Below are 27,421 nucleotides of genomic sequence, written 5' to 3'. Positions count from 1 at the left end.
TTCTAAGGTGAAAGAAGGTGATCCTGGTGATATTATTCACGTGAGCCTCAAAGGGGTCAATAACTAGGGTTATAGACTAGGGTCAATAATAACACCAAGGTCTTTGACAGCCGTACACGCTGAAACAGAAACACCATCCAGAGATGTTAGGTAATCGGAAAGTTTGCTTTTAGATGCATGTGGTCCTAGTAAAAGTACTTTAGTCTTTTCTGAGTTGAGCAGAAGAAAGTTATCAAGCATCCACTGTCTAATGTCCTTTACACACTCCTCAACATTGTTAAGTTGATCTCTCTCATCTGGCTTTGCTGAAATATACAACTGTGTATCATCAGCATAGCAATGGAAGCAAATACCATGTTTATCTATAATTTCACCAAGAGGCAGCATATATTAAGAGAAAGCAGTGGGCCTAAGACACATCCTTGAGGAACACCAAACTTTACCTCAGAGAGTGTGGAGAACTCACCATTTACATCAACATACTGATGGCGATCAGTCAAATAAGACCTGAGCCAAGAGAGAGCTGTTCCCTTTATTCCAACAACATTCTCAAGTCTAGCAAGCAGTATAGTGTGATCAATGGTGTCAAAAGCTGCACTAAGGTCGAGCAAAACAAGTAAAGAGACAAAACCCTGTTTAGAGGCCAATAACAGGTAATTTACCACCTTTACCACTTCGTCCAGGCCTGCCTCTGGATAGTGTTCTCTTCGACTGGAGGAAACTCTGTGCAGCTTGGGACGGTTTCTCATCACCCCCTTGGGTGGTTCCATGAAATGCAGGTTGATGATTTTGATGAGGAAATTAATGAAATTAGGTCATTCTCACGAATAGGAGTGAAGCTTTGTAGTTGATTGTCTGTTATAATTACACTGCTGTCTACAGGGTTACTTGTAAAATAATTTGGATTTATATTAACCATCTGGATTTCTTGCATGATGTTTTCAATTTTATTATTAAAAAAGTTCATGAAATCATTACTACCTAATGATGGTGTGCATTTTAGTGCAGTGCTTTTATTCCCTGTTAATTTTGCTACCGTGCTGAATAAAAATCTAGGATTATGCTTGTTATTTTCTATGAGGGTGGAGAAATATGCTGATCTAGCAGCACTAAGAGATTTTCTATAAATTAGGAGGCTCTCCTTCCATGCTATTTGAAATACTGTTAATTTTGTTTGACGCCATTTACATTCTAATTTTCGAGTGGTCTGTTTTAAGGTGCACGTATGATCAATATACCACTGTGCTAATTTTTTATCCCTGATCATTTTAGTCTTAAAGGGAAGCTACATCATCTAGAGTGTAACGTAACGTTGATTCTAGGTACTCAGTGGCCCAGTCAAGCTCTGCGGGGTCAGATGGAGATTTATTTAATACCATAATTTCTGGAAGATTATTGATAAAATGTGCTGTATCTTCTTGTGGAAGAAGGTTAAACAGTTTGTGACTGGGATGTGAGGAGTCCTTGATGATGTTGTGAGCTCTGAGCAGACATTTGCTGTGGTGAAGGTGCTCAAATGCAGGTAGTTGCGTGCCAGTGATGCTTTGGGCGGTTTTGACCACCCTTTGCATGGCTTTATGTTCACACAATGGAGCCTCCATACCATACAGAGATGGAGCTAGTTTGGATGTGCTCAATGATGCAATGGTAAAAACTCGTTAGAATCCCCAAAAGTAATACAAAAATTGAGTACACCCTAAGTGAACATGCCAAAACTAGCTCCAAAGTGTTAATATTTTGCTGTGAGCACCATTGTTATCTAGCACTGCCTTAATCCACCTGGGCATGGAATTCACTAGAGCTGCACAGGTTGGTGCTTGGATCCTCTTCTGCTGATGATACACAGCTATATATTTCAGCAAAGCCAGATGAGAGAGATCAGCTTAACAATGTTAAAAAATGTGTAAAGGACATTAGACAGTGGATGCTCGATAACTTTCTTCTGCTAAACTCAGATAAGACGGAAGTACTTTTACTAGGACCACATGCAGCTAGAAGCAAACTTTCCGATTACCTAACATCTCTGGATGGTGTTTCTGTTTCAGCGTGTACGGCTGTCAAAGACCTTGGTGTGATTATTGACTCGAGTCTTTCCTTTGAGGCTCACGTGAATAATATTACCAGGATCGCCTTCTTTCACCTTAGAAATATTGCTAAAATTAGAAATATGATGTCGTTACAGGATGCAGAAAAACTAGTTCATGCTTTTGTTACTTCTAGATTAGACTACTGTAACGCTTTACTGTCTGGGTGTGAAAGTAGGTGCATAAATAAGCTTCAGTTAGTTCAGAATGCAGCAGCAAGAGTCCTCACTAGATCTAGGAAATATGACCACATCACCCCTGTATTAATCAGTCTACACTGGCTCCCAATCAAATCTCGCATTGATTATAAAATACTACTACTGACATATAAAGCACTTAATGGTCTCGCACCGCAGTATCTGAGTGAACTTCTGTACCAGTATGATCCTCCACGCCTACTTTGATCAAAAGGTGCAGGCTATTTGTTGGTTCCTCCAATAATGAAGATTACAGCAGGGGGCAGATCTTTCTCTTATAAAGCCCCGCAGTTATGGAACAGCCTTCCTATCAGAGTTCGGGACTCAGACACAGTCTCAGTGTTCAAGTCGAGGTTGAAAACATATTTATTCAGTCAAGCCTTTAATCAGTAGATTTTTTCTCAGGTAAAGGCTCAGATCTGGAGAGAACATTGATATAGAGTGTTTGGTGAACTGGGATATTTGTACGCTGTCGTCCCCTCACATTCACGTGTTCACTCAGGTTTGTTGATGGTGGTGTGGTGGGCCGTCTCTTATCCCAGAGATCCCTCATGTCTGTGTTGCCTTCTGGTTCTCCCTTTTAGTTATGCTGCTATAGCGAGTCTTGCCGGAGTCCAAACTGCACAGTGACTTTAACTCTCATGCAACAATAGGTACACTTAATAATCCATATCCTTCTCTTCCTGTCACCCTCTTCTCTCTCTCTCTCTCTCTCTCTCTCTCTCTCTCTCTCTCTCTCTCTCTCTCTCTCGCTCTCTCTCGGTCGAGTTAAACATGCTCCTGAGGCTCCAGTGACCACTGTTCCTGCCCCTCTCCCCCCCGTGGATCTTCCCACTTCATCCAGGCCTGCCTGGATTGGATGTCAACAGTCTCCTACACTGATGTCAACAGTCTCCTACACTGACTCAGAAATACACTTCGCTTTTGATCATCATCACTGCACCCCGCAACATTGTATACCCGCCACAAATGGACATTCGGTGTAACCCAGATGAGGATGGGTTCCCTCTTGAGTCTGGTTCCTCTCAAGGTTTCTTCCTTATGCCATCTCGGGGAGTTTTTCCTTGCCACAGTCGCCAGTCGCCACCGGCTTGCTCATCAGGGACAAACTTACTCATAAAGAACATATTCATTTTTAATCACCGCATTATCTGTGTAAAGTTGCTTTGAGACAATGTTCATTGTTAAAAGCGCTATACAAATAAAAATGAATTGAATTGAATTGAATACTCCTCCATAATGATATCAAGAAGCTGCTAGGTTAGACACATGGTGCTTCTCCACCAAGTATGTCTGGAGACATACTTGGTCACTTCATCACCTTCACCTTCACTCTCAGTAAAGCAGTTGTCATCTTTGTGGTTTGTTTGGGGTCGTTATTAAGTTGGAAAACTTGTTGCGCCTTAAGGTCTAAGCCTAGCCACACTGACTACTCTAAAATATATCCAATTTTCATTTCTATAGCATTGTCCCTTTAGAAGATAAACTAAAATGGTTGCTGAAATGTGAGGGGTGCACTCACTTTTGTGAGATACAGTGTATATGGTTTATGACAATAAAAGCTTCTTGACTTGACTTGGAAGATAACACAAATATAAGAAACTGAGAGAATATACATGATGGAATCTTGGTCAGGATTCAGGAGGGCTGAATGATTTATAGACTGATGAAATGGAAAAATATAGAATGTCATCCTTTGAAGATGAGAGTTATAAAAGGTCATAAATCTTCAAATGTGTGCATGTATAGGTTTTTATTTAGCCACTGCTTGAGGAGTGGTGACTGTCAACAGGAAGTTTAGAGCTGTAAAGTTTTCCACTGCAACAGCTGCATGCTTCTCTGCTTCCCTCCAGTCTGGGTTCCAGTAGCACACATGCTTACTTGAAATTTTAATTAGATTTTTTCTAAATACAAAAAATTGCACAGAAGATTATTATTTTAGTTTAGAAGTCTTAGTTATATAAACAGTACAGTAGTATTTTTCTTGTGTTATTTAATCCCTTCTGTAAATGAAACACTAAACTGTTAACCAAGATGAGCCACTACGTGACACAGGATATTGAAATGTACTGTACTAACTTTACATTTCCTATACATAGAATCCTTTATTCCACAACCTACGCAACACATCCATATTGATATGAAAAAGAAGTCATCAGTGGGTTTTCTCAGGGGATTTTACATTGACGTTTGTGTGTACTGTGCCTTTGTCCTTGTGACAGGCTGTGACACTGAATCCATATTGGAGCTGCTTGCCCTTGCTTTTGCCACCTGCTTGAGAAAGGAAACCAAGTGCTTCAGAATTACACTAAGAAAACTGTCAGTAGATTTAGGCTATGCTACAATAAAATACACAATAATCACACACATGCAGGTTGTCGGTAATGGGGGTATTACTGGAGAAAACTGAACTGAGACAAGCTAACTTAGTAGCCTCTAATTTCAGGCCTTGAATGTGACAGTTAAAACGTATTTTATTAAGCTCTTGCATTGTTAAATGATTTGATTGATGTCATTTTATATCAGAAGGTGTAGTAATCATCAAGCAGGAAGCTGACCTGACCACAAAGAAAGCTTTTGTTAGGGAATGTGACATGCTTTGGCCAATTTTACAGTAAGTGCATTCTCAATAAAATGTGTACAAACAGCACTATACATTGAATTTCTTGCAAAAGCCTGTATTTTTCTTAAAATCCTTAGTACATCTCTCAAAAGTAAGTATTTGTGTCAATAAACATATATGTCACCAGAATAACAAGTCCTAACAAGTTTTGCTCCGTCTGTAAACGTTTGCCAATTAAAGTTTCACGAGTAAACTCCCCTTCTTCAGTGACATTCAAAATTCATCTGCACAATTCATCAATTCAAGAAACACCTGATCACATGACCTGATGCTGAGATGTTTTGGGGGTTACAGTTTTTCTCAGTTGTTTTGGAGCATTTGTCGAATCATCCTTAATATTTGCAAACCAGTAAATGCATTCTCAAAACAATGTGTACAAACAGCACAAAACATTGGGTTTCTTGCAAAAGCCTGTACTTTTCTTAAAAGTAAGTATTTGTGGCAATGTACATCTCAATCCCACCAGAGTAAAGAGTCCTTTTGTCATTGTTCACAAAACAAGATCATCATTTCTTGATATAAACCACGGTTCCGATTACACTGATTGAAAATGCACAAATTGAATTTCTTCTGTATGGTACATATTAAAGCAGCACAAATTTATTTGATTGCATATTTGATTTATACTGATTGCAAGAGACCGGACATATGTCACACTTTTACTGTACTATAAATTATTTGTTTTGCTCTGTTGCCAAATAAAGGTTCACAAGATTCACCTTTGACCTATTTTAGAGAACTTGATCATTGGTTGATCCGATGCCTTTTACCCGCCTTCATTAGTGACATTCAAGATTCATCTGCACAATTCATCAATTAAAAAAAAAAGTTTATTAGAAATTTAAGCTTGACAGATGATGACAATTGGTTTAACCATTTTTGCATCAAATGACTTATGCAGTGAACTGATGCCGAGATGTTTTGGGGGTTAAGACTATTTAGGTGAAACTCGAATAATATATTTTGATCAGCATGACATAAACAATTGATAATGTAGGAAACAGCAGACACCTGTACAAAATCATAAAATTAATGTATTAAAGCATTAGCAATTTGATCAAGAAATTTTCTTTTATATGCACAAGTGACTAAATGATGTGGAGGTTGAACAAAGAGTTTTGAGAATTTCATTTCTGATCTGAAATGCTCCAAATCAATTGAGAAAAACTGTAATAAGGTTTAAAGCTGCCATGAGTGATATATTGCACCTATTTATGATGCATATGTACAGTCATGTACAAATGTAAGTACACCCTCTGAAATTCTTTTTCAGAGGGTGGTTTTATGTGTCAGGATTTAATAAAAAAGATCTTGGCCTCAGCCGGTTTTAAAACTCAGTAAATCTAGCCTCAGATTAACCACCTTTAGCAGCAATAGCTTAATAATTTTCTCTATGACTATCAGTTGTTCTTTACAGCGTTGTTCAGTTTATTGAGGTTTGTGGACATTTGTTTATGCACAGCTCTCTTGAATTTCTGCCACAGCATTTAAATCAGATTGAGACCTAGACTTGTGCCAGGCTTTTGCAACACATTGATTCTGTTCTTTTTCAGCCATTGTGGTGTAGATTTGCTGCTGTGATTGGTATCATTGTCCTGTTGCATCGCCCAATTTCAGCCAAGCTTTAGCTGACAGATAGCCTCACATCTCTGACTCTAAAATACTTTTTTTATACAAAGGTATTTACCTAGTTTTAAGAGGGTGTACTTCCATTTTCATATGACAGAAGTGTGATTATGCAAAATTTGCTTAATACTTGTTAAAGTCATGTAGATAGAATTTTGTCAGATAGCAAATTGTCTATTTATAGGTGCATTTTAGAAAAAAAAAATTGCTTTAGATTTCACACATCAGACTGTTACAAAGATGTACCTTGAAGCATAACAATGACTTAAAGCATGTAGTTGAGACTTTAAGAAAAAATAGGCTCTTTAGTGAGACCATTCAGTTTGATTGATCTTAACAGTATCTGCAAAGTAAAATGAGAGAAACTGTCTATATCCAGCAGAGTACAGCTTGTGGAGACCAACCCCAATCGAAAAAAGACTCAAAGCTGTAATTTGTAAGGTATAAAGATGATTCTACAATGTACTAAGGTATATTGAACACAATGAATACATCAATGATGGGCAGTCAGGGCCAGCAAAGCCTTCTCTACTGGCCTAAACACTATCAGAAGCACTGCCCTACATTTACAACCTAAATTGTAATATTTGTTCGATTAAATTGTATTAATTTATTCCTAACGGTCTATTCTTTTCATTTCGTAGTGTTTTTTTTTTGGCTGCACTGGTTCCAGTATGTGTATGTGGATTTTTTGTCCAATCAGATTTCAGCCTCTATGTTCTGCCATGTCAATCTAATCTGCCCAGGGCCTTCAAAGTGTGTACTGCTGGCCTTTTTACCTTAGAGAATATTAGCAATGGGTCTGTTTCTTTAACCAATCAGATTTCAAATTCTCCTCACAGCTAGCTGGCCCAGAATAGCGTCAGCATTTTTTCGTCCTCTGATTGGTTGGTCAGAGGGAAAATTATGAGTATGCATCTCTGGTGAGTAGGTTGTATTTTATTCACATTTTTTGTGTGTTTGTTATGCCATTAGACAAATTGATTGTGAACTGCTCTGAACAGTTGAGGTTGTAGTGTAGAAGTTTGGAGCTTGCTTTAGTAAAAATGGTATTTACCCTCCATATGTGAAATGCCTCTCTCTATGTAATGCCATGTGTTGTTATATTGCGTTTTTGTATAGTATTGATGGTTTCTATAATTGCGACGTGATAGTGGTGTTATTAAGAGGTGGATTAAGTCGGGTAAGTCCCCACTGAAGGCCCAGGTACCAATGCATGGCCCGCTACTGAAATACATATATAACATTAGTCAGTTAATCAGCTATATATATATATATATATATATATATATATATATATATATATATATATATATATATATATATATATATATATATATATATATATATATATATATATATATATATATATATATATATATATATTTGTGTGACAAAACTGAAGGTGTCATAATTAGTTTCCTAACACACTGTACACCTTCATAACATAAATGGGAACCTCCCTGCTGAACTACCTTTAAGGAAAACTAGTACCCTGAATCCAGATGTGAAGTGCATAGATGTAAAGTGCCAGCTGTGCCACCTCATGTTGTATCTGATTTGTTGTGCTGTGTGGTGGTACAGAAGTAGTAAGAAGAGTTTGAATACTAGATAGACTGGCCATATTTACCTGGTATATGCTTATAAAACTGCTGATATCCTGGGTGTATCAGATCTAAAGCAATCCTTGAGCCTCCACTATTCTAAAGTCGAGGGTTAGAAAGTCGAGGTTAATGACTTTCTTTATGCACTAAACACAAAACACAAACACAGTTGGAGTAAATGAACATACTGTCAGTCATTGTGCTGTAGAACTGTGTATGGGTGGGTTGTGCAATGCTGGTGTCTTATATATGCTTTTTTTTTTACAGTGATATTCTCAGCCCTCTCATCAAGAATGTGAGAATCAGGAGTTCAAATGTATTCATTGTCACTAAGGTAAGTGCAACAGACAGGTAGTCATTGACATTGACATTGGTAGTCACTCTTGCCCTTTTCTTTTTGATTAAAAATGGCTATCTGGGCCTAATTGGCTAGCACATGGTCTAAGTCAGGGGTCACCAACATGATGCCCGCGGGCACCAGGTCGCCCGCAAGGACCACATGAGTCGCATACTGATATTTATCTGTATTATAATTCCTACCTTGTTAAATCATTGTTGATAATTATTGTAAGAAATCATTAGCATAATCAGTGTCTTCACATAGATGAATATCATTAATTATTAATAATAACATAATTAAAGGTAAATTTAGCAAATTTGTTATTTCAGAAGTGTGTATCAAACTGGTAGCCCTTTACATTAATCGATACCCAAAAAGTAGCTCTTAGTTTTAAAAAGGTTGGTGGCCCCTGGTCTAAGTGTAGCCGAACACACCTCCCTGCTGACTTTTTTACAGTTCTGCCTCTTGAATTGTCTTAACATGTGCTGTAGAGGAAAAGGGTTATGCATAAAGACTTGGCTCAAACCCCATGTTCTTAACAACATGTTATTTAGTCATCTGGCTAATTGAGTATGCTAGTTAGATGCAGTGCCTCCACACACTAACAGGACCACAAAGTGAAAGTTTATGCAGCAGCTACACTACACGGAGAGCAGCCATTAATTTGTGTTAGTCCTGCTTAGCTGCATGTCTTCTATCCAGGAGGCTGATTTTTGCTTTTAAAAACCTTCAGCCCTAATAACAAGCAGGCTTCTGGTGGTACTGTCATTTTTGTATGAAATAATGTGATCCATAGTAATCAATATTAACAGCAAGCTACAGATATTCAGATATTCCTTCTGATTTAAATTTGACAAACATGGATATTCCTCCTGATTTAAGTTCGACACATATTAACCTGGTTCATCTAATCTCTCAGCTCCCATCTCCCTTTATTCTCATGGGAGACTTTAATAGCCACAATTTTCTGTGGGGCAGTAATCATTGCAATACAAAAGGAAAAGGATTTTACAAATAACCATACTATAACTTATGTCTCTTAAATAATAGATCTAATACTTATATACATTCTGGGCTTGGAACATACTCCGCAATTGACCTAATATATTTGTCAGTCTGAAACTTTTTCGACCTTATACCTTTCACAGACAGACAGACAGACAGACAGACAGACAGACAGACAGACAGACAGTCGATACCTTTTATCATCCCAATGGGAAGTAAAAAAATTCCAGCAGCATACACAAACTTAGGCCATAAGGCATGCAATAAATACTAAACAAATAAAAAAATAAAGAAATTACGAAGTTCGTGCAAAATCTGGGTGTTTTAACAAGTCCTGTGCAAGCTGAGTGTTAAGGTGCATGATGTACAGTTTAGAACAGTGAAGAATGTCAGCAACTTTTTCCACTGCGAGTGGAATTAAAGAGATCTGAAAGATTTGGAGTCCATGATTAAATGCATACACCGAAAATGGAATAGGATCAGTGCCTAAACAACAAATTACATGAAATAAATCTTGATGTTGGGAGAAAAAGGATTTTCATTTTAGCAATCTCTGGGATCAAGTTATTTACACACAATGCCGGATACAACACTAAAAACACAAAGATTTTTATTATCATTAAAAAAATTCCCCAAAATTCCCATCCTGTCAGAATCCAATGTCCATTAAACATATTTTGCTGGACTGTAATACATAAACCACTTACACAAATACTTTGTTATTGTACATAAGTAGATTTATTTCTGTACTTTTTTCTTCTTACTGTACTACTTACATTTTCTACCTACTACCTACTAGTTACTTTAGTTTTAATCTAAACCCAAAATTAAAATTAGCAAAATTAACAGAAAATAAAAGCACTGCACTCACATTCAAAACCTCAAAAGGTAGTAAAGATTTAAGGAACATTTTCAATAGTACAGTTGAAAACATCAGGCAAAATCTAGATGATTGATATAAATTCTATTTCATAAATAACCCTGTAGACAGCACTGTAATTTTAACTGAAAACATTTTTACTCCTATTCCAGAGAATGACTTGATTTAATTTTGTTCCTTATCAAAATCATCAACTTGTGATCTCGATCCCATGAATACAAGTTTCAAACACATAATTCCATAATTGAAATATGTGTCCACCGGTACCCTGTTGGAAATTAGGCTACTGTTGGCTGAAGGAGGAGAAGGAGAGGAGGAAGACGTCTACAGAGACGGCAGGGAAAAGGGAAATGTAGGGGAGTGGAGGTTCGGGTTAACACTTTAAATGTTGGTACTATGACTGGTAAAGGGAGAGAGGTAGCTGATATGATGGAGAGGAGAAAGGTAGATATGTTGTGTGTTCAGGAGACCAAGTGGAAAGGAAGTAAGGCCAGAAACATTGGAGTTGGGTTTAAACTGTTCTTTCATGGTGTGGATGAAAAGAGAAATGGTGTAGGGGTGATTCTGAGGGAAGAGTTTAGTAAGTGTGTGGTGGAGGTGAAGAGAGTTTCTGATAGGTTGATCATGAAGCTGGAAGTTGAAGGGGCGATGATAAATGTCATCAGTGCTTATGCTCCTCAAGTGGGTTGTGAGATGAAGGAGAAGGAAAAATTCTGGTGTGAGTTGGATGAAGTGGTAGAAGGTGTACCTAGGAAAGAACGATTGGTGATTGGGGTGGATTTCAATGGGCAAGTAGGTGAAGGGAACAGAAGTTATGAGGAGGTGATGGGTAGGTATGGTTTTAAGGAGAGGAATGTGGAAGGGCAGATAGTGGTAGATTTTGCTAAAAGGGTGAAAATGGCAGTGGTGAACACTTATTTTAAGAAGAAGGAGGATCATAGAGTAACGTATAAGAGTGGAGGAAGGTGCGCACAGGTGGACTATGTTCTATGTAAGAGATGCAACCTGAAGGAGATTGGAGACTGAAAGGTGTTGGCAGGGGACAGTGTAGCTAGACAGATGGTGGTCTGTAGGATTTTTTTGAAAGTGAAGAAGAAGAGAAGGAGAGTGAAGACTGAAAGAAAAATAAGATGGTGGAAACTGAAGGCAGACGACTGTAGTGTGAGATTCAGGGAAGAGGTCAGAGGTGCTGGATGTTTGGGCAACTACTGCAGAAGTAATAAGGGAGACAGCTAGAAAGGTACTTGGTGTGACATCTGGAAATAGAAAGCAAAACAATGGTGATGGAATGAGGAAGTGCAGGAGAGCATAAGGAGAAAGAGGTTGGCAAAACAGAATTAGGATCGACAGAGTGATGAGAAAAGTAGACAGGGGTACAAGGAGATGCGGCAGCAGGTAAAACTGGATGTGGTGAAAGCCAAGGAAAAGGCATATGAGGAGCTGTATGAGAAGTTGGACACAAGGAAGGAGAAAAGGATTTGTACCGATTGGCCAGGCAGAGGGACCGAGCTGGAAAGGATGTGCTGCAAGTTAGAGCAATAAAGGATGGAGATGTAAATGTGTTGACTAGTGAGGAAAGTGTGTTGAGAAGATGAATGGATTATTTTGAGCAGCTGATGAACGAGGAAAATGAGAGAGAGAGAAAGTTGGATGGTGTGGAGTTGGTGAAGCAGGAAGTGGATAGGATTAGTAAGGAGGAAGTGAGAGCAGCGATTAAGAGGATGAAGAGTGGAAAGTCGGTTGGACCAGATGACATACCGGTAGAAGCATGGAGATGTTTAGGTGAGATGGCAGTGGAGTTTTTAACAAGATTGTTTAACAGGATTTTGGAAGGTGAGAGGATGCCTAAGGAGTGGAGAAGGAGTGTGCAGACCTGCAGTAACTACAGGGGAATTAATTTTATCAGTTACACCATGAAGTTATGGGAAAGAGTAGTGGAAGCCAGCCTGAGAGAAGAGGTGACATTTGTGAGCATGACGAGGAAGAGCACCACAGATGCCTTATTTGCTTTGAGAATGATGGAGAAGTAAAGAGAAGGTCAGAAGGAGTTGCATTGTGTGTTTGTGGAGTTAGAGAATGCGTATGACAGGGTGCCAAGAGAGGGGTTGTGGTACTGTATGAGAAAGTCAGGTGTGTCAGAGAAGTATGTGAGGGTGGTGCAGGACATATGATGACAGTGTGACAGCAGTGAAGTGTACAGTAGGAATGACAGCCGGGTCAAGGTGGAGGTTGGACTGCATCAAGGTTCGGCTCTGAGCCCTTTCCTGTTTGCAGTGGTGATGGACAGGTTGACAGATGAGGTCAGACAGAAGTCTCCATGAACTATGATGTTTGCGGATGGTATTGTTATTTGTGGTGAGAGTTGAAAAGGTTGAAAAGAGCCTGGAGAGCTGGAGAGAAGAGGAATGAAAGTCAGTAGGAGTAAGACAGAGTACATGTGTGTGAATGAGAGGGAGGGCAATGGAGTGGTGCGGTTGCAGGGAGAAGAGGTGGAGAATGTGGAGGAGTTCAGGTACCTGGGGTCAACAGTGCAAAGTAATAGAGAGTGTGTTGGAGAAGTGAAGAAAAGAGTGCAGGCAGGGTGGAGTGGGTGGAGAAGAGTGGCAGGAGTGATCTGTGATAGAAGGGTATCTGCGAGAGTGAAAGGGAAGGTTTATAGGAATGTGGTGAGACCTGTGATGTATGGTTTAAAGACAGTGGCATTAAGTAAAAGACAGGAGGTTGAGCTGGAGTTAGTAGAGCCGAAGATGTTAAGGTTTTCGTTGGTAGTGACGAGGATAGACAGGATTAGAAATGAGTTTATTAGAGGGACAGCGCATGTAGGACGTTTTGGAGACAAGTTGAGGAAGGCGAGATTAAGATGGTTTGGACACGTTCAAAGGAGGGACATGGGGTATAACGGTAGGAGAATGGAAGAGGAAAAGAGGACGAGAAAGGAGGCGGTTTATGGATGTGGTGAAGGAAGACATGCAGGTAGTTGGGTTGAAAGAGGCAGATGTAGAGGACAGAGGGGTATGGAGACGGATGATCCGCTGTGGCGACCCCTAATGGGAGAAGCTGAAAGAAGAAAAAAAAAAGATGTTTGCTGTAATAATTAAGATCTTGCCATGTCTCAGCCAGAATTTATGCATTGTGCCACTGCCTCATAATTGGCAGATTGAATAAATTAACAAGGTTAGGGGCGTTCATTTGAAAATATTTAAATTCCAAAGTGTATTTTACTTTGTTTACTGACTTTATGATTTATGATTTAGTAAATTAGTACTTCAATATTTGTTTTGTGTTATTCAAATAAAAAAAATACACAAATGTTTACTATTTTTTCCTGATCTTGCAATCCAGTTCATCCCAGTGCAGTTCAATAGAATTTAGGTGCAATGACTGGGCAGGTCATTCGATGATAACATGCCAGCTGACTGTTTGCTCTCTAAATATCACAGGGCTTGGATGTATGCTTCAGGTCATTGTCCTGTATGGTGAAGTTGGATCCTGTTAGCCACATTCTAGATGGCATGGTATGAATGGTAGCCATGTTGGTTCTGTATTCACACGGAAGAAGTCTCCAACTTTCCAAACAACCCTACACCAATAAGCTTCCACCCCCATGTTTGACTGTAGGTGTGACACAGTCTGCCAATATCTTCTCTCCTTTTCTCAGTCTTAAGTTCTTCTGTTAGAGACAAAAATGGCAATTTGGACTCATCTGTACAGAACATTCTTCTAGTTATTCACTGTCCAATTCTTGTGTGTTTTTGCCTGTTACCTATTTTTTTGCCTAGCCTATGAATAAAATGTATGTGTCTCAAAATCGATACAAGACTGTGATTTTCAAATCAGGGATATATTGAGCATGAAAATTTCAGCTCTAACTCGTTTGGCCAGCAAATATGCAAAGGTTAAAGGTCACATTTCTTCAACTTCAGAGATAATCATAGATGTCTAACTTACTATGAGGGGTCTTCCACTTTGGACCTCCAGCTGACCTAGTGCTGTACAAGTCAAGGATAATGGAGAGTAGAATGACTCATGTTTATGCTTATAGACACACATGCACATAAGGATCTTTTTAGAAATGTGTCAGGGGTTCCCTTTAGGTCTCTCTCTCTCTCTCTCTCTCTCTCTCTCTCTCTCTCTCTCTCTCTCTCGCACACACACACATTCTGCCTTGTTTGTTTTTAGATGTGTGTCAGGGAGTTCCTTTTGAAGACATAGTTACTCACTCTGTTTTTAGACTGGAGTCATGAAATTCTAAGGTCCCTATTTTGTTAACAAACATAGAAATACATGAAAGCAAAAAAATAACAAATAAATATGTATTCTGTTACTAGAACTATGAGCATTTACCCTTAATTTCTATTTTATTTACCTGTTTGTTTTTAAAAAGGAGACTATGACAAGGAATAGTCTCCACAGTTTTGGAGGCCAAGTCAACACCTAGAATTATTTACATGTTCCACAAGCCTTTAACAAGATTTGCAATGTTTCAGGGAGCATTATAGCTTGAATGCAAAACTGTTCATTGCAATTTTAGCAGCTGTAGCAGACTGTTGATAAATTACAGTCAAAATCCATCCTCATGGTTCTTAGATTTAACCCTCTACAGTAACTTTGTGGACTTTAGCCTGTTGGAACCTCAGCAGCAGTAATTGGTTTCCAACTGAGAAGAACTCCATCCATAGGTAGGACATCTGGATAATTCAGGCAGGTCTGGAAAGAAGAAAGGGACATGAAAACTGGTACCTTAGTAGCATGTTTAATAAGAAAGAGAGAGAGAGAGAATAGAGGGCATGAAATGGAGATAGAGAACCACGGCTTATTAGTGTGTATTAATATATACTGTGAAGTATGATCAGGGTGTAGGTACTGTGTAAAGTTCACAAAGTGTATAACCATGATCCCTTCATTTCTGCTCCTTAATGTAAGAAAAACCTATTCACAATAGGCTTGACTAAACAAATATATTTTTAATCTAGACTTAAACACCGACAATGTGTTTGAGTCCCAAACACTAATAGGAGCACTGTTCCATAACTGTGGGACATGCCCCCTGCTGTACTGTTCGTTGTTCAAAGTACCAACAAATAGCCTGCACCTTTTGATCCAAGTATGTGTGGTAAATCGTAACCTGTCACACCTACTAATTATACTTACATTATTATAGCATTTTATATTTAGATAAAATTATTGTTAAAAAATTATAGTTGTGAAAAAGATCACTGCCATTATGGAATAATGGTATTGCCTGCAACTTGGTCTGCAACAATGTTTAGGTAGGTAAGATGAATGCCTGAGGTTATCTCAAGTTACCTCAGATCATCATACTCCCTCTGCCAGCTTGCTCTACTTATAGTTACATTACATATAGGTACATTCTGGTACCATCTTTTCCCCAGGTGAGCACCACAAACAAAGCCTTTAACGTGATATAAAAAACATGATTTATCAGACCAGGCCACCTTCTTTTGTATATTTGCCCCAGTAGTTGCTACTCATTTGCCCATTGTGGGCACATTTACCAGAGGATATGTGTCAGCATGGGCAATCCTGTCTGCAGCTACACAGGCCCATACACACCATGCTTAGATGCACTGGGTGTCTGACATCATTTCATAGCCAGCACGACCCTTTTCATTAACTTGTCCTAGTGCAGCTTTTTCCAGGGATTAGACTAGAGACCTGCCCTCCCGCAGGACCCAACGCAAGCGAGTGCGTTGAGTCTTTAAAATATATAGAAAAAAAGTTTAGTAATAAATTACTAAAAACAAATAATCTCTTATCTGTTAATCTGCACAAAAGCAACAATGGCAACTAAAATAAAATAAAATAATTTACACAAACTCTCGCGTGGTCAATGCGCAGTAGACTACTAGACAGTGCTCAAATTGAGTCAAGTCAACTGGGGGTCCCCAGTTGTTGTGTAATTCATATATTTTTACTAAAATAATCTTAAGGACCCCCTAATGCCCCCCCCCCAATTCGATCCTCCTAGAGCACACCAAAGCACAATATTTGAAGCGCAAGACAAAGATGAACTCCTGAGGTCTACAGATATCACTTCTTTATTAGTGAAAGTAAAACACAACAAAAACTTGGCCTGTTTTCTCTGTATAAGATATCGTTTTAGTTGATGTTCTATGTTCTGAAACGTTCCTCGTCATGTCCATGTTCATCATTTACTCAAATAAAACGTTTCCATTTCCTTTTCATTTATATTCAAAAGGGAAGCAAGTAAAATTAAAAAAAGAGGCAGTAGCAGGAAGAAGCAGTCAGTGCATTGCAAATAAAAGAACATATACACTTTAATTTGCGGGCGGGAACACAACAACTAAAATATTTAAAAAATGATATTTATTTTTGCGGGAGTGAAAAATCCGCCCCCTGCAGGTCTCTAGATTGGACTAGAAATGGTCGTCTTTCCTCTCCACATATTTTAATGATATTTTCTGTTCATGTCTTTTTCTGCATCACTTTTAATAGGTATTAAGCATTGTGTCCCAGGAACAACCCACCAGAACTGACATTTTAAAACTCTGGCCCACTCGTCACAATGTCAATAATCCATGTCAAAGTTTACTGCTTCTAACACATGAACTGTCTCATTCTTGCTGCCTAATATATCCTACCCATATGAAGGTTCTTCTGTAAGGAGATAATTAATGTTGTCCACATGTCACTAGTGTTTTAACTTATAGTCTCTTCTCTTCACAGTAAATACAGTCAAATACACTCACATTTCACTCCTGTATTTTTTTGCTTTGCCTGAAGGGGTCAAACTTGCTCCTCTCTCTCTCTCTCTCTCTCTCTCTCTCTCTCTCTCTCTCTCTCTTTCTCACACACACACACACACACACACACACAGTTAAAACCCGGACGGATGACTTCACTATTCCTCCTGGGTTTCCTTTATGATCGCGGGATCTCCCCATCCTACAGCAGACACGCACAACCACACACCGCTCACACACCGCTCGCTCACACACCGCTCACACACACACTCCGCGCTCTTCCTCCAGTTGATTCCCACCAGGACGCACTGACTTCACTTTCGCGCGCGCCCGAGAAGACCTGTCCTAATCCACTCTGTTTCAGGGTTATTTCGAGGATTTGCCAATTAAACTGGGATCAACTCCGTCCCTGTCGTCTGTTACTCAGCTCGAACTTCAGTGTTATCATGTCCGAGGTTCTGCCGTATAACGAGGGGAAGATGAGCGGCTACGGAACAGACAACGACGTCAGTCAGATGTCCTTCAGTTGCGGGCTGCAGGACACGAGCTCGTTTTTCGGGGCGTCGCAGGCAAAAAGACCCCCAAAACTAGGCCAAATAGGCAGAGCGAAAAGAGGTGAGAGATAATGCTTAATGACAATCCGTCTTTATTCATCCGTTATAGGATATTTATTCAGATGATTGTTATTCGAAGGATCCGTTCCTGACACTGTGGGTGACTGTAAACCATCTACAATCTGCATGCAACCTACATACAGCCCCCTGCTTCGTCTAAAGAATAATAAAAACATTCTTTTCGATGCGTTTCCAGTTTTGAAGCGATCAGTATAAATGAGTTTATTAAAAAAAAGATCTTCAAGGTTCAAGTGAAACTTAGTTGCTGTTGCGGGTTTTGTGTTTGGAGCGAAGGCAAAGTGTGGCAACACGACAAACCGACTGCGTAGCAATAATAACATTATTCATGTCTTTTGTCTTGTTTTTGTTTTTTCTCTCCTCACAGTGGTCATCGAGGACGACCGAATAGACGAGGTCTTGAAGGGAATGACGGACAAAACGTCACCAGGCGTCTAAAGCTCCAGCGACGACTCGCAGACATTTACTTTTAAAAACATGACCGGTTTGAAGCAGTGGTCGAATGTGCGTGAATATGAGGAGGATGGAGAGAAACAACACGCTGAAAAAACGCGAAAGAATGCTAGAGAGAGAGAGAGAGAGAGAGAGAGAGAGAGAGAGAGAGAGAGAGGAAAGAGAGAGAGAGAGAGAGATGGCGACGACGACATTCACTCGCCGGACATTCTACATGACGAAAAGTCGATTTATATTATAAAAAAACAAACAAACTAATAAATAAACGCATCGCTGCGCTGAAAGTCATCACCGCCGCCGCCGCGGGTTCTTCATGCGGCTCCATTAACGACCTCCGCCGCCGTTGCTGCCGCTTTCCACAGTGGACGGACTTTGCCATTTCTTCACGACCATTTCCTTCCAAAAGAAAAAAAAAAACAAAAGAAAAAGAAAAATGCGCCGTATAAGCGTTGACCTTCGAGCGAGCAAGGACAAAGCACACGTCGAGCTTTATAACGTACTTGTACAGTATCTAAAAAAGACTTGTCTTTTAGCCTGTAGCCAATACGCGCTTTAAAAATAAAGGAAAAGCGACGGGTGTGAACCGAAAGACCACCTGCGCCTCTGCTCCCAGTGTAGAGCGCATTCTAGCTGCTACTAGAGCTGTTTATAATCTAACACACACACACACATCAGAACATATGAAAATCAACATTTTCACGAGGTGCGATGTCAATATCTGTATTTACTCTTCATTTGAAATGATTCATGATGGTTTAGATGTAGAACCTTCGTAGACACTTCGTGGTTATTAGAGAACACTAGTATTGCTGCTCGATGTTCGTGGTGATGGCGCGCGCTCCATGAGCCGTGCATTAACTTCACACTCAAAATGACGCCACACCAGATAATAGCGTGTAGAAAAAATCACCCCGATGTAATAAAACCTCTGCAAGCAAGTTGCTTTTTGAAAAAGACAAAAGATATTTGTTGTCCCAAAAAATTTGAAAGTTCCTTTTCTCCTTTTTTTGCATGAATTTTTACCTTTAGTGCCAATGCAGTTGACGTCATAACTTTTATGCCGTATTCACATTACTGCGGAAAATCAACGTAGCGCATGATTTACTGAGTCCAGCACTATATTTGGAGCTGCGTCTAGTTGTATGTTCAGGTTTTATAGATATGGGGTGCGGGGGAAAGGGAAGGGCAACACTACATTAAGGGGTAGCACTATTTTTATGTAGCTATAAAAACATTGAAGTTGTTTGGTGCAAAATCAATGGCCATGTAATTAAATTACTGTATTGGCCTTAAAGCTGTTGTAGAGTTTAATACAGAAACACTTGGTTGAAAAACCTACACCTTAACAATGATCACTGAAATCAACAAAAGCTAGATATGATTCATTCTGCATGAAATATGTAAGAAGCACAGATTTTTATGAGATGGGATTTTAGGTCAGAAATGGTGTGGCATGATTTATTTGAAGGATGGTAGGTGCTACAGCCAATGCCACCCATTTGACCTTCTATTTGGCTACAGTGCAAAAGGGTTTCCACATTTAAGACTTAATATTATTGAGGAAACTACAGTAAGGCTACAATTACACAGACAAATATATTTTTAAACTAACCTTACAGTTTGATATGAGGTTTAATACCATAATGTATCCAAAGGTTGTGTTTTATTATAAAGTTAAAGCATAGCACAGCAGGATTAAAGCATACATTAAAACTTTGTTATTGCACAGTATCAGCACAGGGGGGACGGGACAGTTATAACACTTAATTCAGGTTAATCTCCATGCAAACATTGTTCCTAAATGATATGAATACAGCATCACTCACTGCGCGTTTCTTTTTAACAAAGATAGTTTTGTATATTTTTTGCATCTATGGTCTCTGCTATTTTATTGTCTTAAAATGCAAAAAAAAAAAAAAAAAAAAAGGTTTTTATCTAGTAATGGATGAGAGGATGGCACATCTGAAAGGGTTGTCTAGTCATTTAGTATCAGACATGGGGTTTCTTTTTTCTCCCTTCAAAGGGACATGCCGAATGTGCTTCAAGGTTTATTTGCACAAATCAATGTTACTACTATAAGTAAGAAATCGTATACTGTGACTTGAGCTTCATTGATTAATTTGTTAGAAAGCAACGACTTTAGAATCTACTGCATTGTTTACGACTATCCTCAAATAACAGTGTTATTTGAAGAGTTTCTGAGCATTATATCTATGCGTTTTGTTGTTTATTTTGTACCATTCTTATAAAGAAATTATGGTTTGTTGTGCATGAAACCAACTTTTCAACAACTGGCATTGTTTTATGAAGCACAGAAGCAACAAAAATGTAATCGCATTCTGAGAATGATTCATTGTATATTATGATGCCATTTTCACTGTACTTGGTGAATTAATAAATGGTGGGAAGAAATTTGGACTTTTTCTTGGTTATTCTGAATGGCTGATATTTTTCACTATTGTCAACATAGGACTTAGGATTTCTTCTTAAGGAAATATATTCAGTCTCACACACTGACGCAATATCAAACGATCATGCGATAATTGGTTTTGGTATGTTGAGAGCTTGAATTAGAACCATATTACAATGCAGACGACAGTGTTGCTAGCGGGTTGAGTCTGCCATCCAAAGATGGACTGTACAGGGTCAGAAACTGAAACTGATGAAAGGCTAGAGGATTAACACACTGCATGAAAAGCTAAGCATCGATAAGATGCATTAACAGGGTAGTAATGTGTAATACAGAGAGACTGTATTTTTTTCTGCCTAGAAAATCTGTTCTACTGACAGCTACACATGTACTGTGTAAGGCAGATGGAGATGAGGGGAGTGTGAGGTGTGTTACACCACTGTAAAGTGTAACATGTATCATAAACAAAGTGAATTTTTTAATTTTATATATATTTACAAGACAATAGAACGTACTGTTTATATTTACACCCACATGTTCTACTATAAAAAATAAATAACCCCAAAATTAAACAAATACTATAATGAAATAGATTCATGAATGACTGCCTCCCTGTTGAAATGCTCATAAACAAGAAGGGTGTATGAAGTACAAAATGGAGTCATATTTTCACAATGAACCAGCAAACTTCTAAATAATGAGACATTTTCTCTCAGTGATATCACACAAAACTAATAAAATTTATCACAGTTCTTATCACTGTTTCTGCAGAATGCAAAGACTCTCCTATACATTTCGTATTTATTGTTTTTAAACCATTATTTATTTTTATTCCATTATTTGATGAAATTACTAGTCTTTTTTTGCACAGTTCAAATCTTTATATGAATAATGCACTTGGAAAATAAATAATATTTTTATTTATATTTTTATTATTCTTTTTTTTTTCTTACAACCATTCCACATAGCCCTTCCCACAAGCTCAGTCAGGAGCAGAAAGCTGGGTAAATATAAAACTAGTGCTGTGACTAGTGGTTATAAGAGAATACACATTTTGATGCTCACTATAATTCTCTCTGACCCTTATATCAGCTTTCCTAAGTAGATTAGACATCATGTCCCATCTAAACCCCATAATTCAAAGCAGTCTGATGAGTTAGAAAAAAAACTGACAGGATCAGCTGATACATAATACCCGCAGCTCACCTGATACAGCACTATAACTCAATGCTGCTGTACAGAAGATGAAAAGGCCTTTATGCAACTTAATGAACCATCACGCATCTCTGACTGATGGACTGCTTAGCAAAGCTTAAAGTTTAATAAGATAAATCAATAGCATTTGTTAGCAAATCATAGTATTTTAGCAATGTGCAGCTCACTACAATTTTTAACTACCAAAATCCTGTTTACAACTATTTAACTGTTACAGTATAACAGTGTTATTCACTCCAAGGATTAGATATCTGAGTGCAGGTGTGCATGTCTCTACTACAATGCTCTTTAGGAACGTAGACCACCATTTTATTGAGTCATTATGGGTAACACTAAACAAGAACTGCCCAAAGGTAACCGAATCTTTTGAAGATATCAATGCAATTAAGACATTAAAGGATGTTTGACACCTGACTCATTTGGCACCTAACAAAACCTAGTACATTTTCTCCCTTGGTTTAAGATCAACTAAATTACATTTCAACTCTGAATGGAAAAGGAAAGAGGTTCAAGGTTCTTTTCATATTTTTATAGTCTTTTTATATGTAACATTTCTAACATTGCACTTTAAAAATCTTTGCGGACTCTAGTACATAAAAAATACAAATTATTCAGATTGCAGATTATTAATTAAGAATAAAGTTTTGCAATACCAAAAGTCACTTCAAGGTTTCTGGTTTTATTTTGGCAATAGATTATGTAAAGTCATGGAGTAAATCTACTTTAGCTTGTATCATTTAAAAATCTGTTTTATCATATCAAAAGTGTCACTTTTTCCAACTGAAAGATGAGGCTAAACTCTGCAAATCCTGCTCTGATCTGCAGTACATTAGCACAGGAAGTGCTGAAATGTGGGCACCTTTTTCCAGCCTTTAAAAATAGCTAGTAATTAGATTTCAGAGGAAAATTAAAAATAAATGATTTCTGGTTTATTAATCATTGTTAGACCTGGTGGCCAGTACAATATTTAAACCTCATTTACAATAGAAAAAAATCTGCGCAGACACACACACACACACAAATTTCACACAAGTTTCCTGAAAATGGCTAAATGAATTTTTGTGTTTGGTAATGTATCTATGACCTTGTGACCACTATGTAAACATGACAAATGAGTTCAGCCTTTTTTCCACAAAAAAAAATCCATGAAAAGGGCAAGGAGACAAGCAGGGGAATATTCTAAGACTATGTTTGAAAAATTCCCCCACATTACAATATTATAAATTTAGCAAATGTAAAAATGAAAACCCTACATTCAGTAAAATTCATACTGTCATGAACATTGCATAAAATATTATGAATGCAAATTCACATCAAAAGCTAAAAGTATCTCACATGAAAACAATGCATTTGTACAACTCTAAAGTGTAATGTCTTAAAAACCTGAGATTTTTCTAATCTAATTTCTAAAATAATAATCCATAAAACATTGGTACAGTAAATCTATAGTAAAAACATAAAAAGTTACAGTCATAACATCCAGGCTTTTATAGGCCAATGTTACTGAGGAAGTCTTCATTTTCAACCTCCTGAAATATGACCACTTTGGACAGGTCCTCTATCTGGGACTGCACCCTCCGCTCCAATGCAGCATCTTCTGGGCTGAGCTCCTTTCCTTTGGAAAGGACATAAAGGAAGAAGTGGAAGCTGTCGCCATAGTGATAGTGGTTGATGGACCAGCTGTACTCTTGGCGAGCGTACAATTTCTTCCTAAAGTGTGGCTGCGCAAAAGTCACCGAGACAAAACGACCCCCAGGCTTCAGGACCCGACTGATCTGTAGAAAAACAGGAGATGGAAAAAATGTTGAGTCATCAAAAAAAATAAATATCTACAGATATCTACCTACCCATATCTTACTACAAACAGTATCTCACAAAAGTGAGTACACCCCTTACATTTCAGCAAACATTTCATTATATGTTTTAAAGGGACAATAGTATAGAAATGAAACTTTTATATATTTTACAGTAGTCAATGTGCAGCTTGTGTAGCAGTATAGATTTACTAAAAATAATAACACAGCCATTATTGTCAAAATAACTGACAACAAAAGTAAATCCATACATAATAAGTAATCCATACTAAGTAAAACATCAGTTCAAGATTTTTAAAAATAAGAAATTAGTCTGTGTGTGTCATACAACAATTAGTTATGAATCATCTAGGCATTTGCCCTAAGGGACACATAAGGCATAAGACATATTGAGTGAGGATAAGGACAATGAATGGTTGCAATAAAAAAAAAGAGAAAAGGTGAAAAAGGAAAGAGACTGAAATAGGACTATTTGTATCCTTAAATTTTTCGTGAAAAAACGAAAGCATGCCAGGTGTCTAAACCTGAAATCCAATTAAAATAAACTTTCTTTTCGGCTTCTCCCTTTAGGGGTCGCCACAGCGGATCCTCCGCACGTTTGATTTGGCACATGTTTTACGCTGGATGCCCTTCCTAACGCAACCCTCCCCAATTTATCCGGGCTTGGGACCGGCACTAGGGATGGTTCCCTGACCGGGAATCGAACCCGGGTCGCAGCGGTGGGAGCGCTGCATCTTAACCACTAGACCACCAGGGGACCTCTGAAATCCAATTAAAATAATCTCCAAAATGTTCTTGGATGCCTAAAAACCATTTTAGGACAGTAGATAGTCTATGTCTTCTTAGGAAACCTCTGTTGTAGAATAATAAAAAAAAAGAATAGAGTTCTTCATACCACAAGTGTAATTACCAAGTAAGTAAGTGCACTTTGTCCTGTGATTAATCATTCTATGTAGTTATAATAGACCACCATACTCAATGTTAATGAATTTACCAATATAACAGGATATCTAACTTCTATATAAAGTCTTTAACGGTGTGAAGGCAGGAGAGACTGGAACTGACTAAAACAGTAACAAAAACTATTTTGCTTTGGGACCCAATATCCAAATATTTGAACATGTGATTGATTCCTGAATTACTGTTAAAACTTTAATCACAATGAAGGCCAGAGAGCTATCTTTAGGAGAACAGCAAGCCACAATGAGACAAGGAGAAACATTGATCAGAGCAAATCCACAAGTATTGGGCATAGAAAGAAAACCACTGGTGTACAAAAAAACTGAACAAACAAGTCCTGATGTTCAGCAAGTACATCTATTTGTGATGATCACATCACATTGTTCTGCCCATATTGTGTAACATAATGCCTTCACCATTACTTTCTACCTCAGTACTTATTTTTCCACTTACTCCACATATAATTAACTTGCTAACGCATACGTAGTTGCATTTTGTGCTTTAAAATTTGATTTGAAAAGTAATGGAAATGTAATGATCTTGAGGTCTATAGAATTAATCTCTTGGGCTTCCCAGGCATTAACAATTAATAAATACAATTTAAAAAAATACGAATACAAGTCAACAACAGCAGTTTACTTCATTGGTTCTTGAAGAGTTTTAGCTTAGCCCAAATCTAAAGCTTAAGCAGAGATCGCTTGTGATGATGGGACAATACTTGATTCACATACTCCTTAGCAAAGGCAAGAAAGCTCAAACACAAACAGAGTTCCAAATGCGCCCCTTATTATATCTTAACCTTGACTGTACAACACTCACATTTACACCAACAATGCAATAGATGTAATTTTCCTCTTAATTATTATTAATTTATGGAGGACAGACAGAAAAGGAGAGTGTAGAAGAGCACTTGACATTTACCAGCTATTATTTTCATTAAACGTACATTAGCGTCTTTGTTGAGTGCAATTTAAGTGTCAATTCAAGACTTCCAGATACTTTATTACATGGACTTGTTGCCAGTGTGTATGACGGAAACATAACAGTGAATCTACTATGGATTCCTCCTACTTCGTTCCATCTGGTTTAATGTTACTTGTTCAATGTCAGATTTAAAGTCACCTCCTAAACTCGATGTTGTCTTCCTAAAATCATATGAATTTATTATTAACAAAAATACAGCAGAAGTCAGAATTGTATTGTTCAGAATGCAGCAGCAAGAGTCCTCACTAGATCTAGTAAATACGACCACATCACCCCTGTTTTAATCAGTCTACTGGCTCCCAATCAAATCTCGCATTGATTATAAAATACTACTACTGACGTATAAAGCACTTAACGGTCTCGCACCGCAGTATCTGAGTGAACTTCTGTACCAGTATAATCCTCATGCCTACTTAGATCAAAAGGTGCAGGCTATTTGTTGGTACCTCAAATAAAGAAGACTACAGCAGTGGGCAGATCTTTCTCTTATAAAGCCCCACAGTCATGGAACAGCCTTCCAATCAGTGTTCAAGTCAAGGCTGAAAACATATATATTTTTATATATACATATGAAATACATATGATACATTTCTAAACATATTTAGTCAAGTCTTCTATCAGTAGATTTTTCTTAGGTAAAGGAGCAGATCTGGAGGGAACATGGATATAGTGTGTTTGGTGAACTGGGATACTTGTATGCTGTCGTCCCCTCAATCTCACACGTTCACTCAGGTTTGTTGACGGTGGTGTGGTGGGTCGTCTCTTATCCCAGAGATCCCTCATGTCTGTGTTACCTTCTGGTTCTCCCTTTTAGTTGCTGCCATAGTGAGTTTTGACGGAGTCCCAAACTGCACAGTGTCCTTAACGTTTATACATAATAATCCATATCCTTCTCTCTCTCTCTCTCTCTCTCTCTCTCTCTCTCTCTCTCTCTCTCTCTCTCTCTCGGTCGAGTTAAACATGCCCCTAAGGTTACAGTGACTACTGTTCCTGCCCCTCTACTCGGATCTTCCCACTTCGTCCAGGCCTGCCTCTGGATAGTGTTCTCTTCGGGGACGGTCTCTCATCAACGCCCCGGGGTTCCATGAAATTCCAGAGTAAGAATGGGTGCTTTGAGGATGGATTGGATTGTAGTTAATGTCAACAGTCTGCTACACTGACTCAGGACTACAGTTTGCTTCTGATCACCATCACTGTACCGCGCAACATCGTATATCTGCAATAAATGGACATTCGGTGCAACCCAAATGAGGATGGGTTCCCTCTTGAGTCTGGTTCTTCTCAAGTTTTCTTCCTCATGCCATCTCGGGGAGTTTTTCCTTGCCACTATCGCCACTGGCTTTTTCATCAGGGACAAACTTACTTATAAAGAACATATTCATTTTTATCACCACATTATCTGTGTAAAGCTGCTTTGAGACAATGTTCATTGTTAAAAAGTGCTATACAAATAAAAATGTATTGAATTAAATACATACAATATATAAAAAAATATATCAAACCAGCAGTTACCTTTACCAATTTCCTTCATAAGTATCCACACAGTCATACGCATACACACAAACCACTGATTTCTTAAGATCACAGAATTGTAGAGTATGACGAGAATTGAAAAAAAAAGAAAAAAAAGAAAAAAAAAAAAACCCACACAAATCTAACAGTCTCAAGGTTCTCTAAAAAATATATAATGTTGAATAACTTAGTCAATATATAAATCTAAAAAGTACAATGTTTTGTGTAATTTGTTTAATTGGGTTTTCTTTATCCAGTTTTAGGATTTAGAATGGAGATCTGATCAAATTTACTTTCACCCTGCAATATACCTTTATATTTTGGCAGTTGATTTAAATAATTTAAAGTAATGATGAC

The 27,421-nt window shown here is 38.2% G+C and overlaps 2 protein-coding genes across 2 annotated transcripts in view; one reads left to right on the top strand and one right to left on the bottom strand.

Annotated features, from left to right (window-relative positions):
• The first annotated feature begins 17,189 nt into the window (after nucleotides 1–17,189).
• Nucleotides 17,190–20,581, top strand: camk2n2a (calcium/calmodulin-dependent protein kinase II inhibitor 2a). Its single transcript, XM_083526180.1, has 2 exons — nucleotides 17,190–17,699; nucleotides 18,084–20,581. The coding sequence occupies exons 1-2, from the start codon at nucleotides 17,234–17,236 to the stop codon at nucleotides 18,152–18,154; spliced, it is 537 nt and encodes a 178-aa protein (XP_083382306.1). The 5' UTR covers nucleotides 17,190–17,233; the 3' UTR covers nucleotides 18,155–20,581.
• Nucleotides 20,582–21,493: 912 nt separating this feature from the next.
• The window catches only part of ece2a (endothelin converting enzyme 2a), a 77,513-nt gene continuing 71,585 nt past the window's right edge, over nucleotides 21,494–27,421 (bottom strand). Inside the window, exon 3 of the mRNA XM_083526133.1 lies at nucleotides 21,494–23,569. Coding sequence (XP_083382259.1) covers nucleotides 23,282–23,569 — 288 coding nt within the window. The 3' untranslated portion in view covers nucleotides 21,494–23,281. The remainder of the gene's footprint in view (nucleotides 23,570–27,421) is intronic.

This window comes from Silurus aristotelis (assembly GCF_946808225.1).
Source record: "Silurus aristotelis genome assembly, chromosome: 22".
NCBI classification, from domain to species: domain Eukaryota; kingdom Metazoa; phylum Chordata; class Actinopteri; order Siluriformes; family Siluridae; genus Silurus; species Silurus aristotelis.
This window is presented reverse-complemented; position numbering and strand designations above follow the sequence as displayed.